The sequence below is a fragment of the Haliaeetus leucocephalus genome, unplaced genomic scaffold (genome assembly GCF_000737465.1).
Source record: "Haliaeetus leucocephalus isolate CR32 unplaced genomic scaffold, Haliaeetus_leucocephalus-4.0 Scaffold871, whole genome shotgun sequence".
In the NCBI taxonomy this organism is placed as follows: domain Eukaryota; kingdom Metazoa; phylum Chordata; class Aves; order Accipitriformes; family Accipitridae; genus Haliaeetus; species Haliaeetus leucocephalus.
This window is the reverse complement of record NW_010973307.1, coordinates 4,624,420-4,637,601: the sequence shown is the minus strand read 5'-3', so window position 1 is coordinate 4,637,601 and position 13,182 is coordinate 4,624,420. Positions and strand designations below refer to the sequence as shown.

Here is a 13,182-nt window from a genome sequence, read left to right as displayed (position 1 = left end):
CCCGGCCCCGGCCCCCAGGAGCGAATCGCCGCCCGCCGCCGCCGCCTCGCCGCCCGCCTCGATGCCAAGCGCCGGTGAGAGACGGGGGCTCGTCCGCCAGCGCCCCGGTTGTGGCGGCCTGCACCGCCAGCCGGCTCCCCCTCAACCCGAGCTGGGCCCGGGCCCCTTCCCTGCTCCCAGCCGGCACCAAGTCGCGCACCTCCTCCCCGGACCCCGCGTCTGGTCACAGGGGGTTTCCTCTTCCCCGAACTGGGAGGGTTTCCTCTTCCCGAACTGGCACCGTGGTGGACGTCCCCACCCTCAAACCAGTGCCGGTTCCAGATCCCTTACCCTTTTTTCTCCTGTTTTCTCCTTCCTGATCCCAGAGCGTTCCCTTTAGGTTACACTAAGGGTCCCAAGGAACTAGCATGGGGTCGGTGCTAATACCGAAATGGCTCCAGACAGAAGCGGGCTGTCTTCATGGCCAGGCAAGGGTCCGCCACAGTCACCCCACCCAAGGGCTGCCCCCAGACAGCCTCTGCCCTCCTCCCCTTGAGAAGCAAACAAGGGCTGAGCCCCCCAGCCCTGTGCTGCAGCAGTAACCAGCCGTGGGCTGCACTCCCAGCTCCAGAAAGGGAAGCCTGGACCCCATTTTCCCTCGAGGAGGCTGTCCTACCCTTTCCTGTCTCTTTTCTGCAACTGTGGGGACCTCCTGACCTGGGACTAAATGTACTGAGGGGAAGAGACAGCGAAGTGTGCTGTGCTGAACCATGCGGTCTGGGCTGGGATCCCAGATCCAAGGCCCTCTCCGAGCATTAGAAAGATGGTGTCTTATAAAATGTTCTGTTTTTTCCCCTTTTCTGCCCAGGGAGGCTCTTGGAGAAGATGTGGAGCTGAAGGTGGCTCAGGTGGAGGAAGAGCAGAGAAGGAGCCACAAGCAGATTGAGGAGAGCAGGCAGGTGCGGCAGTAGGACAGGAAGGTCCTCTCGGGTCCCTGACCTCTAGACATTTGGCTTTACCCTCGTTTTACCTTTGGGCGGTGCTTAGTGTCACAGAGCAGCATTTATGTGAGAAGAAGCAGGGACAGAAACTCCTCAGGACTGAGTGGGGAGTGATTCTTGGGCCAGATCCTGGGGATATGATTTCCCTGTGACAAGCAGCCCATGGATTGGAAAGATCTGGGTCTGACGCTGTGCATCCAAACCCCAACTCAGACACCTAGCCTCATCTGCACATGCAGGGGAAGCAAAACAAGAAGGTGCTCTGAGCACATTCCTCTTGGTGCTGATGGCCTGCAGGGCTTTCCAAGGAGAGGGAGGACCCACGGGTGCATTGAGGTCCATGCAGTGCTCCTCAATCTTGACATAGCATGGGAAGACAGGGCTTATAGGTCCACATAGGCACCTCGGCATAGGGATAGGAGCCAGACTGTGGACAGGCATAGCAAAAGTTGCTCCAGTATCCCTCCTTCCAGAGCTCAAGTCTCTGGGTATGAGATATGTACCACCTCCTTCACAGAGGCTGGCCAAGCTGCTTTTTGATGGCACGCAGATGGTGACAAATATCCAAGTGGCTGCTGACTTGAGAGAAATGCAAAGGAGGGCAGAGGAGGCAGAGCTGAAGCTACAGAGGTAAGAGACTGCACAGTGGGTCTGCGCTGCTGGGAAGGAGCAGTGCAAATGTTGGTGCAGCTTTCTGAGGACATTCTAATGCCGGTCATCCAGGAACGCTTAGCAGTTAGGGCTACACTGAATTTATGTTCAAAAGGAAAATTTAGGCAAACAAAGAACCTCCGGGTCCCACCTGCCACAGCTGGATCTCTATAGAGCTCTGCAGGTTGTTATGGTTTAACCCCAGGCAGCAACTAGGCACACCACACAGCTGCTTGCTCACTCTTCCCCCCCCCAGTGAGATGGGGAGGAGAATCAAAAAAAATAACTTGTGGGTTGAGATGAGAACAATTTAATAACTAAAGTAAAATAAGATATAATCTAACAATAATAATAATAGTAAATAATGATAGTAATGGAAAGGAATATAATAATAATAATAAAAAAAGGAAATAAACCCCAAGAAAAGACAAATGATGCACAATGCAATTGCTCACCACCCACTGACCAATGCCCAGGCAGTGATCCCCCCCTATCAGCCAACTCCTCCTAGTTATATACTGAGCATGACCCCCCTAGTTTATGTACTGAGCATGACATCCTATGGTATGGAATATCCCTTTGGCAAGTTCAGGTCAGCTGTCCTGGCCATGCTCCCTCCCAGCTTCTTGTACACCTGCTTGCTGGCAGAGCATGGGAAACTGAAAAAATCTTTAACTTAGGATATGCGCTACTTAGCAACAACTAAAACATCGATGTGTTATCAACATTATGCTCACACTAAATCCAAAACACACTGTACCAGTTACTAGGAAGAAGATTAACTCTGTCCCAGCCAAAACCTGGACAAGGACAAGGCTGGTGGCTTCCCCAGGTGGCACTGCAGTACTACGGACTGGCTGGTTACCAATCTCCTCCAGACCCATCACATCTAGAGCTCCAGAGTGTGAGAAACGCAGCTTGTTCTCAACTTTTCACCAGGAGCCTGTACTACGTATACTTGTGGTCTTCCTGCTTGAGAAGCACAGGTGCAGCTGCCCTTGCTTCTGGCTTGCTGAGCAGCTCTCCTGAGCCTGGAGGTGACACCGTGGTAAAGAATGTGCCACCTTGGGCTAAGAGGTGTCTCAGTAAATGGCCTGTTTCCAGAGGTTACGCTCCAGTCAGAGAGATAGGAGTAGTTATTAGCCATACTATGGGAATGTGTGGGGACAGCCACATCAGGCTGTGTGTGAGGAGTGGGAAGAACGTGAGGCTGTGCTAATTTGAGAAATTGGGTATTAAGGTCTTTGCAGTGAGGGTGGTCAGATGCTGGGTCAGGAGCCCCTGGTGGTGTAGAGATCCTCCATGGAGATATTCAGCACATACCTGGACAGGGCCCTGCACAACCTGCTCTGACGTTGAAGTTAATCCTGCTGTGACCAGGAGCCAGAGATTTCCCGAAGCCCTTCCAGCCTCGGTTATTCTCTGATCCTCTCTGTATGCCTTCCTGGGCAAATCTGTCCTGCTTCACCAGCGGAGCTGGGCAGTGTCCAAGGGACTGGCTCTTTCAGCCCTGGCCCCAGGATTCCGAGACCAGCTAGGAAACACTGAGGTTTTTGCTCCTACTGCCTTTGGAGGGCACTGTAGGAACATTTTATGTGAGGCTGGCTGTAGCAGGATGTGTGTCCCTTGCTCAGTGGGATTCCCTGTGGGAATCTCATTAAGGAACTGGGTGGTGTGTCCAGCAACGGCCTGTAGAGCAGGTTTGGGGTTGGCAGAGGTGGTGGCCACTGTTCAAGATGTTCAAGATGACCCAAGAGCCATCCCCAGAGCACGTTGGATGGTGCCTCTGTTTGGAAGAGGAAAGACTTTTGTAATATGGATGTCGGCTGTTCAGTGCCATTTGGCTTTAGCTGGAGTATGGTCTCTGGACAGTTTGACTACCAAGTCTAGACGTAGCTGGGAGGCTGTTTGGCACTGCTTGTACATCACCTCTTGCCCAGAGACAGCTCGCTTGCAGAACTAGTGCTCCATGTGAAGGTGACTGCTGCTTGAGCTGAGCTCTTTAGTCTTTTCTCCTCCAAATAAGCGGTTGTTAGAGCACTGGGGAAGGGCAGAGCTGGGGAAATGCCTGTCTGAAGAGAAGGGACTGCAGGATGCCAGCTCTGCCCTTGTCTGATGTTCTGACAAGCACTTGCAAGAAAGCTACTGCTCCACTGATATCTTGATGCCACTTTGAATTCAAACTGGGTTATGCAGGAAAGTGCTCCTGCAGCGTAGGCCACTGAACCACATCTGAAGAACTTGCTGCCCTGCACCAGCTCCCCGTTTGCTGTGTGCTCCTTACTGCCTGCAGGGTGGAGAAGCTGGAGAATGAAGCCAAGTCTAGCACATACAAGTTTGAGGAGATCACCTCCAAGTGGGCCTTGGCCAAGGAGATGACGATCCCACAGGAGCTGTGGCAGCTGCTGAACCAACAGCAGCAGCAGTGCGCGCTGCTTCTGGAGGAGAAGAACAAGCTCATCAGTGAACTGCAGCAGGTAGCGTGGGGACCAGGCAGGGGCAACTGGGAAGAATGGGGGGTTTTAAGCTCTGAAGAATGCTGTTCTAAAGCAGTGGCCATCCCTGTCTTGCTCTTCAATTCACCAGTACCTGGCAGGGATCTGTGTAGTGTCAGTTGGTCTGGGTCAAAACTGTGCCAGGAGTTGCAGTGCCGGCATCCCAATGTGGATGATGAGATCGGGTGCCCTGGCACTGTTCAGTGTACAAGGACAAGACACACAGGACACTGGCAGCAGTAAGACAAACTGGCAGGTCCCAGACTGCACCATAAAAAAAGGCAAATGAGCAGAGAGGGGGAGTGTTTTTGTAGAGAGAAGAAAGCCTTCCCCATAGCAGGTTCCCTGGCCCCCAGAGAAGGAGTGGTATGTCTGCAGGCACAGCATGTCACCTCCCACTCCATCTCACCTGGACCTTTTGGCAGCGATGATCTGTCTTTCCTCCCATCTTCCCTCCTAACTACCTCTTGACTTTGGCTCTTTGTTCTCAACTCCTCTTCTCCTTTGGAAAAGGCAGTGTCTGGGTCTTACCATCTCACTTAGCCCCTGAGGACTCCTGGTCAAATACTTCTCTCTGATTTCAGCATCTGCTCTCTTCCTCCAGGAGCTGAAAAACAAAGATGAACAATACGTGTGGGCCATTAAGAAGCAGTCAGATGATATTCACTTGCTTTTGGAGAGAATGGAGGAACAGATCAGGCTCATGCTGAAAAATTACCGTCATGAACTCCTGCAGATTGAGGTAGCCAGTTCACATGGTGAAGGAAGAGTCCAATGAGAAAACCTGCAGCCGCTTGCTTCTCCGTATCTATGGCAAAAAAGCCTCAGGCTCATTGCACTGGCTGGGTTGACTACTGTCCAGAGCAGCAGGGCTGATGTCTTGGTGAATGAGGCTGAAATCCAGCCAAGCAGGAGCACTGAATGGTGCTGAGTGCTGAGGGACTGGTTTGTTCTGTGCTGTGAATGACTGTGGTTCAGTGCAGAGCAACTCGGTGGCATGTGAAAGCTGTTGCTGCTTGATGGCTGATTATTCATCTCTAAAAGCCAGAAAGGACCACTGTGGTTCTTTAGCCTTACCCTCTGTAGAGCACCAAGTCCCACCTCACAGATCAAACCTGCATTTGTTGCTGAGTGAGGGCATCTCTCCCCATTAAGTGTCTTGTAAGGTGAAATCGGGTGGCTGTCTGACCAAGCTCCGCTGCTAATCATCAAGCAATGATTTCCAGTCAACTTGCAGAGCTACCCACCACCCAGAGCATCCCTCCCAGCTCTGGGTGGCTGATAGCAGCAGTCCCCGTTGGGTCGCAGTGTGAGGTGTCTGCCAGCAGGGTCCTGGCATGGAGAGGAGGGAACAGTATGTGTTCATTGGACAGTGGCACCAGTCTGCAGCTGATCCTCTCCTGGAGGCTGCTAGCCTGGGCCAGTGTAAGGTTGGCAACGAGTGGTGCCAACATGATGGTGAAGGGCTCTGTCTCCTTCACAGAAGGCTTTTGAGCTTGAACGGCGAGAGCTGCTGGACAACAACAGGAGGAAATGGGAGGAAGCCATCCAGGCCCACAATGCGCAGGAGGTAAGGACCATGTGAGATTTAGAATCGTAGACTCATAGAATCATTTAGGTTGGAATAGGCCCTTAAGATCATTGAGTCCAACTGTTAACCTAGCACTGCGAAGTCCACGACTAAACCATGGCCCTAAGCACCATGTCTACAAGTCTTTTAAATACCTCCAGGGATGGTGACTCAACCACTTCCCTGGGCAGCCTGTTCCAGTGCTTGACAACTCTTTCAGTGAAGAAATTTTTCCTAATATCCAATCTAAACATCTCCTGGTGCAATTTGAGGCCCTTTCCTCTTGCCCTATCACTCGTTACTTCGGAGAAGAGGCTGACCCCCACCTTGCTACAACCTCCTTTTAGGTAGTTGTAGAGAGCGATAAGGTCTCCCCTCAGCCTCCTTTTCTCCAGGTTAACAACCCCAGTTCCTCAGCCGCTCCTCATGAGACTTGTACTCCAGGCCCCTCACCAGCTTCGTTGCCCTTCTTTGGACAGGCTCCAGCACCTCAATGTCTTTCTTGTAGTGAGGGTCCAAAGGCTGCCAGGACCAGTGCTGCTCTCCAGCACTGGGCTGCCTTGAAAGACACATGTACATGAAGGCAGCTGGTTCCTAAGGAGTGTGGGGGGCAGAGGGGCAGTTTTTCAGCCTGCTCTGCAGGCTTATTATCCATGCATGACCTTGCTTTGGGCTGGCCAAAGTAGCTGTGATCACGGGAGGAAGCTATCACCACTGATGGATGACATTCTCCTTTTGCCTGTAGCTGGAATACCTGCATGCCCGTATGAGGAAGGTGGAAGAGTTTGAGAAACAGCTGAATCAGCTGCGGGTGCAGGATGAGGAGGAGTATAACAGCATGAAGATCCAGCTGGAGAATGATGTGCAGGTACAGAAAAGGCTGGCGTGTGCCATGTGGGGAGGCAGTGGATCAGATCTCCCTGAGGTTTTCTATGCGTAGCTGATTGTGGGGCATCTAGGTGGTATGAAAGCTGCAGCTGGTATCTGGTCACCTCAGCTCTTCAGCGTGCACAGTCCAGCACCGTGTCAACAGGGTGATGGAGCTGTTCTCTCCTCTCCATGGGTCCTACACCACAGTGTCCGTCTGCCCTTGGCTCTCAGAGGTCTGTAGCACGTGAACTGTAGCTCTAGGACATCTGAAGCACCTCAGAAATGTCGAAGGATTTGCTACTGCTGGCATCATGATTGATAGGAGGATTTAACGGTGTGAGTGTCCTGACACCAGATCATTTCAGGTCAACCCAATTTCCAAATTTTTCAGGGTCTTGGCCTAGGAGGTGTGAGCTTTTTCCTCTGACATCTAGCCATAGACCATGATTTCTCTAATGCCCATGAAGTCTACCTGGTGTGAGAACTGTCGTGAGTTTGCACTTACTCAGGTAGGAGGGCATGCAGTGGAAGAGCGCAGCCCTGGCACACCACTGGCTGAATATGCACCATGGGCTCTCGCTGCAGATCCAAACCTCATAGCCATGGCTTCCCTGAGATACAGATACCTTTTAATCCACTGCATTCTCTGCGAGCAGCGGTGGCAACAAAGCAGTGCATCTGTGGCTCTCTGCAATCCTGCCAGTCCCCTAGACGGCAGCCCCGGCATTGGTCCTAGGCTGTCAGGTTTGGCTTTGCCCAGCATTATTCAGCCTCCTCTGCTCAGCAGAAAGCCCTGCTGCCACTGACACCTCCCCTGCTAGTTGCTGTGTGTTGTTTCCTGGGCTACACGGTAGAAACAGGACATGTTGCATTTGGACTTTAGAAAGGCTCATTGTGTGTCCCATGGGATGTCCTCCTAGGAAGCTCAGGGTAATACAGTCTAGGGCTGATGTCTAGAAGGTTTTGCACAACTGCAAGTGAAATATTACTGTTACAAGGTCCCTGTCAGCCTGAAAAGGCAAGTCCAGCGAGGGCAGTCCTGACTTTGCGGTTTCTTCGCTGTCATATTGATAACCTGGAAGGTGACACAGAGTGTGTAATGTTCGCAGATGGCTCTGAGCCATTTGGGGAGGGAGGCAGCAGCACGCTGGAGATTAGTAGGATCCAGGCTTCAGTGTGGCTTTTGCTCACGGCACGGCTTGTTTTCATGTTTTTTGGAATGCCAGAACCTGGAGAGGCAGCTCCAGCAGATGAAAGCTGTCTATCAGCTGAACCAGGAGAAGCTGGAGTACAACCTTCAGGTGCTTAGGAAACAGGATGAGGAGAACACCATCATCAGATCCCAGCAGAAAAGGAAGCTCAACCGGTAAAAAACCATCCCTGGAAGATGGGCTCTGCCTTACCTGCTGTTACCTCCCATATGCCATTTTTTGTGGAGCCCATCATCTAGCACAGGCCAACGAGCTCTGTCCCAGCCCATCCCTGGGCAGGGGCAGGGGTAGGGGTTAGCCCAGAGCAGGGCCATCCCCAGAGCACTTTGAATAGGCTGGCCGTGGCCAACCTGTGCCAGCTGCACCAGGGTCAGTCAGGCCTTGGCACTGAGTAATAGATAAGCAGCCCCAAATCCCAAAGTCTTCATACAAGCTGGGTATGCCTGAAGGTGCCTCTTTGGGGATGCCCAGTTTTGCTGTCCCTCCCCAGGCTCCACAGCTTGCTCAATAACCTGAGAACAAAACTGGCTAACCAAGAGAAGCAGTTCAGAGAGGAGAACCACAGCCTGGCAGCCGACTGCGAGCGCATCACGGGGCAGTGCAAGGAGGTGCAGAGGAGGATGAGGTGGGGTGTGCATGGGCACCCACCTGTGATGAGGCCTCAGAGCACCTAAGTGAGGTGCGGGGGAAGCTGACTCATCGTTTTGGGGCACAGAGCCTCCTTCCATGGGCCATCTCCCTTCTGCACAGGCACTTTGCTATCAGTGATGCTGAGAAATTCACGGAGGTCTGGCTTATGAATGAGGAGGAAGCCAAAGGGCTGATGCGGAAAGCCCTCGATGCAGACCGTGTCATTCACACTCAGCAACTGGGACTGCCCTGGGAAGAGCCTCGTTACTGGTTCCTGAATAACACTGGCCCCCTTGGGCATTACAAAGTGAAGAGGATGGCGACCAAGCTGGCTGCAGAAGTCCTGACAGGTGGGATGCCCAATGCTTTTGTCATCCTTGTGGCACTGGGAGACCTTCACCTTCCTCCATGACAGCCCCTTCTGTCACTCCTGTCCTTGCCATTGCAAGGTGGGATCTTACAGGGGTGACATTGCAAGCCCAGACAGGGGCTGTCCTCAGCCCTGAGCTGACTCATGCCAAGCCAGCTTGGGGATCTTTGCACTGTACTTTTGCCCAGTGCTCCCAGTTCCAGACAAGCCGCCCAAGAACCAGCTCGTGTCCCAAGATCTTTGGGGTGCTTTCCAGGTTGTGGGGAACAATTGTGATTTCCCTGATGACTCCTGCAGTGATGTGACTGGGGAGCACAGCCTGAGGAGCACACTCAAAGCACAAAGGCTTTTGCTCACCCTTCTTCATGTTTCAGAGAGCAGCTCTGGGGGACAGGAGGAGGAAGGGAGAGAGAAGGAGAAGGAAGAAGTGGGCAGTGGAGAAGGAGGAAAAGAAAACACAGTGAAGGTTGAGGGTAGAGTCACACCCCTGCGAAATATCTCCAAGAAGACTGCCAAGAGGATTCTGGAGCTCATCAGTGACGAGTCGGTGCGTGACGATGTAGCACATGCCTTGACCAGGGAGCAGGCACGCTGTCCTGGGGTTGCTCTGGCTTGTGGTGGATCTCTTCCAAGCTCCACATCTTGGGATGAAAGCTTCTGCATGGCACTGCCTTGCTATGCCAAGCAGCCTGTTGTCAGATTGCTGCCCCACAGGCCAGGAGAGGATCTCCAGGTCTTTCCACTGTGTGTGGCACATATATGATGCTAATAAAAGGTATTGGCAGGCACAGCACCGTTGCCCAAATCCACAGCTCCCCAGGCCAGAATAAGCACAGGCAAACCTACTGCATCTGATCCTCCAGGCTGTTCCCTGCCTCTGGGGACACTCAACAGGAGCTTCAGATCATGACGTCCTTTTGGCATCACCCTGCTGATGACTCTACCTTCCCTGTCTGCTGGCTGGCTGTTCCAGAGCCTCCTGGCCCTGCCAGCCTCACGCTGCCCAGCCACTGCCCACCGTCCCCGCTCAGCCTGCTGTCGCAGGATGGTGCAGCCATAGCGTGGCATGGGCTGGCTTCTGTGCAGGGCTGGACATGCTATTTCTCTCCACCCTCTTCTCTGCCATCTCCCAAGGGTTTCCTCATTGAGAGCAAGCTGCTGAGGTCCCTGCAGGCACTGGGGAGGCACGAGCGTACCCTCATGAAGCTCGACTCCATCTTTGCGGTGAGTTGTGGCTTGACCCATCAGGGTCTGCAGGGAAGGCTGGCAGTCACCAGAGAAAGCTCTCTGTCCCATGTCCGCATGGCACAGAACTGAGCCGCCCCAGCAAGGTCCGGCTGGGCTGCTGGGGGGCTCTGGGGCAGGAGGAGCATGGCAGGAGGGTGTGAAGCACTGTGGCCAGACACTTCTCGGCTCAAGGCCAGCCTGCTGATGAATTAAACAACATCTCCAGGGCCCCTCCAGCCTGTTCTCAGACTCTCCCATCCACAGATACCCCCAGCTGTCCCACACTAACCACTTCTTACCATCCACTCCTGCCTTGCGTGGTATTGCCAGAGGGGCACTCTCTGCTCCTGGAAAATGCTCTTCGTTTCTCTCCCCCTCCTGTGACATCTTTGAGGGACGCTAACCTGGTTCCTCTGCTCCCTAGGCCCTCGAGATTGACAGTGAGGATGACCTGTACCAGCTGGTGGATTTTTTCTTGAAGTACAAAGCCCAGGAGATGGCTGTCAGCCAGGTGGGACCACCAGGGACAGCAGTGGGGAGAGCCCAGCAGAGCCAGGGGTCCAGGGAAGGGGGAGCAGAACATCTGAACACCCAGGGAAGGCAGAGAGGGGGACCAGCGTGTTGACCCTGAAATGTTTCCCTGTGACCGGACAAGGGAGATGAACATGCCAGGGCTGAGGGGTTGTAATCTTCTTCTGCCATGGCTGAACAGAGCCTCCTGCACATGAATTTTTGCCTCAGCTCCCTAAATTTGCCAAGGGACAAGGCTGCGGGCAGGTGGAAACTCCCAGAGAGAAGGTGGCTCTTGGGGAGGAGGAGGTGGTGGAAGGCTCATTGCCCAGCTTGCTGGCCTTCCCTCCAGAGCCAGGGCAGCCCAGGTGCAGAAGATGTCACGGATCTAGCTGAGGACAGAGAGGACGGTGGATCCGGTGCCCAGAGGAACAAGCTCAAATCCCCTCGGAGCTTGCTGGGCTCCCTTCCATCTGTGTACTTCCACGCTGATGATGTCCTAAAGATCCTGAAAGCGTTTGTGCGGGGTTTTGACAAGCTGAGGTAGGAGTAGGGGCAGAGCGGGGCTGTTGTCACTGGGAGGGGGCCACACTGGGGCACAGAGGGGGCTATGGGGGTGTGCAGCCAGGGCTGGGAGTGACTGTATTGCCCTGGCTGGTGCAAGAGCTTCCTCTGCCTGCCCTGCAAGACTACAGAGGGGTGAGGAGGGTCCCACCACGGCAAGGGGGTACAGACGGTGCCTGAGCAAGGGATGGCTGGGGACCACCAGGCAGGAGATGACCAGCAGCCCGGGGAGGGAAGCAAAGCCATGGGGCAGGCAGGTACCAGCCGTGGGGTCGTGCTCATTTGTGTGACGATGGCGCTGGTGCTCAGTGCAGCTCAGGGGTATGGGGCTGTTGGTCACCTGTGAAGAGCTGAGCCCCAGGGCTTTGTTCTCTGGCCCCCAGGGAGAAGGACAGATCAGCAAAGGAGGTGCTACAGGTACGGGACAGCTCCAAGGACGAGGAGTACTGGAAAGCCCTGGCACACGTTATCCCCAAGCCGACGTTGAAGCTGTGGGATGCGCTGGCAGTGGCACTGGAGGAATATTAGTGAGTGCCTGCCAGTGCTGTTGGGGACAGGGCAGTCTGGTGGCATGGCTGGGGGAACCTCAGAGGGGCTGGCGTCAACTGGCCGCGTCAACCCTCTGCCCTTCTTGCCCAGCGAGATCCTCATGCAGAGAGCCAGCTTGCTCGCCGAAGTGGACCTCCTGCAGCAGCAGAACTCGGAGCTGTGCCTGCTGCTGGAGGAGTACATCAGCTCCGGGGTGAGTGCGGCATCCTCCTCCCCTTCAGCCTGGGGACATCCCACCACGTGTGCCCCACGCAGAGGTCCCAGACATGGGGGCCACTGCCTGGAGCCCATCAGTGTCAGGCTCAGGGTGCTTCTCCCCACAGGTGAACAGCAAGCTGCTCTTCCCTCCCACGAAGTGGATGGACCTGAACCTGTCCTGCCCTGGGGAAGCACAGTGGGTCCCCAGGGCCAGGGCACGACTTTTCTCTGCCCCGAGCTGAAGCTGTGGCTGGAGCCACAGCTTTCTGGCAAGGACTAATAAACCGTTCCCAAACCTGAGCCATGAGCGTGCGTGTGGCCTGCGAGGAGCAACCCTCTTGCCTCTGAAGATGCTGGGGAGCCGTAGCCGAGCATCCCCCCCAATCCAGGGGACTCACGGCGCTGTGGGAAAGCATTTCCCTGCTCATGCTGCAAAGCCGTGTGGTCTGTGTCCTCCCTTCCCTCTGTGGAGCCAAAGCCAGGCAGGAGCCTCCACCTTCTGCAGGTCAGCATCCCCACCATCCCGAGGTGTCTTGGCTTCAGGAGAGCCCACCTTTCTTTACCTGACTTTACACTTTGTTCCCCCCTTTTCCTTTTGCTGCCCCACCACCTCCTTTTCTCCCCCCGTACTCCTCCCGAACAACCCATCCCCAATTACTTTTCCCTCATCGGTCCCAGTGCTGCTACATCTGTACCTAAATTAGGCATTTCCAGGGTCACATCAGCCCAAAGCGGTGCTACCGGCAGAGTTATCTCCAGGAGGGCCACATCGCATCCATGCCTCCCTTCCACTCCTCTGGTTCACACCAGTTATATCTCATTCCCAGTACAGGCTTCCTAGCCAGCTTTATCTTTAACCTTGTCTCCCCTGCCTAACACTAACACAGCATGAGCAGTTTCTCATACCAGAGCAGAATAACACCATTGTTGGGTTTTTTTTGCTCACTGGGTATCTGTGCCCTTGGAATAGTTTTTGCTTTTCTCCTGGTCCCCATCTGGAGATCCATTCAGTTCGAGGGCTGGCGATCCCATGGCTCGGCTTGCTCGCTGTACCCCTGGGGTACAGTGGGATCCACAGGCCAGAAATGCAAACAGAAAGGCCAAGGTTGAGAGGGTGGAAGGCAGGGAAAGAGTTTCGGGGCAGGGAAGGCAGGGATGGGCGCTTTGCCTGGGACAGGGGAGCGGCAAACACCACCCACCATATCTGGGCTTGCTCTGCCGGGCTCCCGGGACCGCCGAGGCGCCAGCTCCCGGAGTCAGGGGATGTCCCGACAACCCGGGACCGAGCAGCCTGCAGCTCCTGTAATCGCGGAGGGAGGCGAGCGAGTGGGTGTCAGCGGTCCCTGCCCCACCGGGG

General features: G+C 54.6%; 1 protein-coding gene across 1 annotated transcript in view; it reads left to right on the top strand.

The window, feature by feature from the left end:
- The window catches only part of TRIM35 (tripartite motif containing 35), a 21,322-nt gene that overhangs the window by 3,914 nt on the left and 4,226 nt on the right, over positions 1–13,182 (top strand). The window contains exons 5-21 of the mRNA XM_010583211.1: positions 1–74; positions 848–938; positions 1,498–1,610; positions 3,925–4,108; positions 4,731–4,868; positions 5,610–5,696; positions 6,442–6,564; positions 7,793–7,932; positions 8,268–8,402; positions 8,528–8,757; positions 9,152–9,324; positions 9,912–10,001; positions 10,429–10,515; positions 10,867–11,057; positions 11,462–11,605; positions 11,718–11,820; positions 11,951–12,021. Of these exons, the coding sequence (XP_010581513.1) occupies positions 1–74; positions 848–938; positions 1,498–1,610; positions 3,925–4,108; positions 4,731–4,868; positions 5,610–5,696; positions 6,442–6,564; positions 7,793–7,932; positions 8,268–8,402; positions 8,528–8,757; positions 9,152–9,324; positions 9,912–10,001; positions 10,429–10,515; positions 10,867–11,057; positions 11,462–11,605; positions 11,718–11,820; positions 11,951–12,021 (2,174 nt within the window). The remainder of the gene's footprint in view (positions 75–847; positions 939–1,497; positions 1,611–3,924; positions 4,109–4,730; positions 4,869–5,609; positions 5,697–6,441; positions 6,565–7,792; positions 7,933–8,267; positions 8,403–8,527; positions 8,758–9,151; positions 9,325–9,911; positions 10,002–10,428; positions 10,516–10,866; positions 11,058–11,461; positions 11,606–11,717; positions 11,821–11,950; positions 12,022–13,182) is intronic.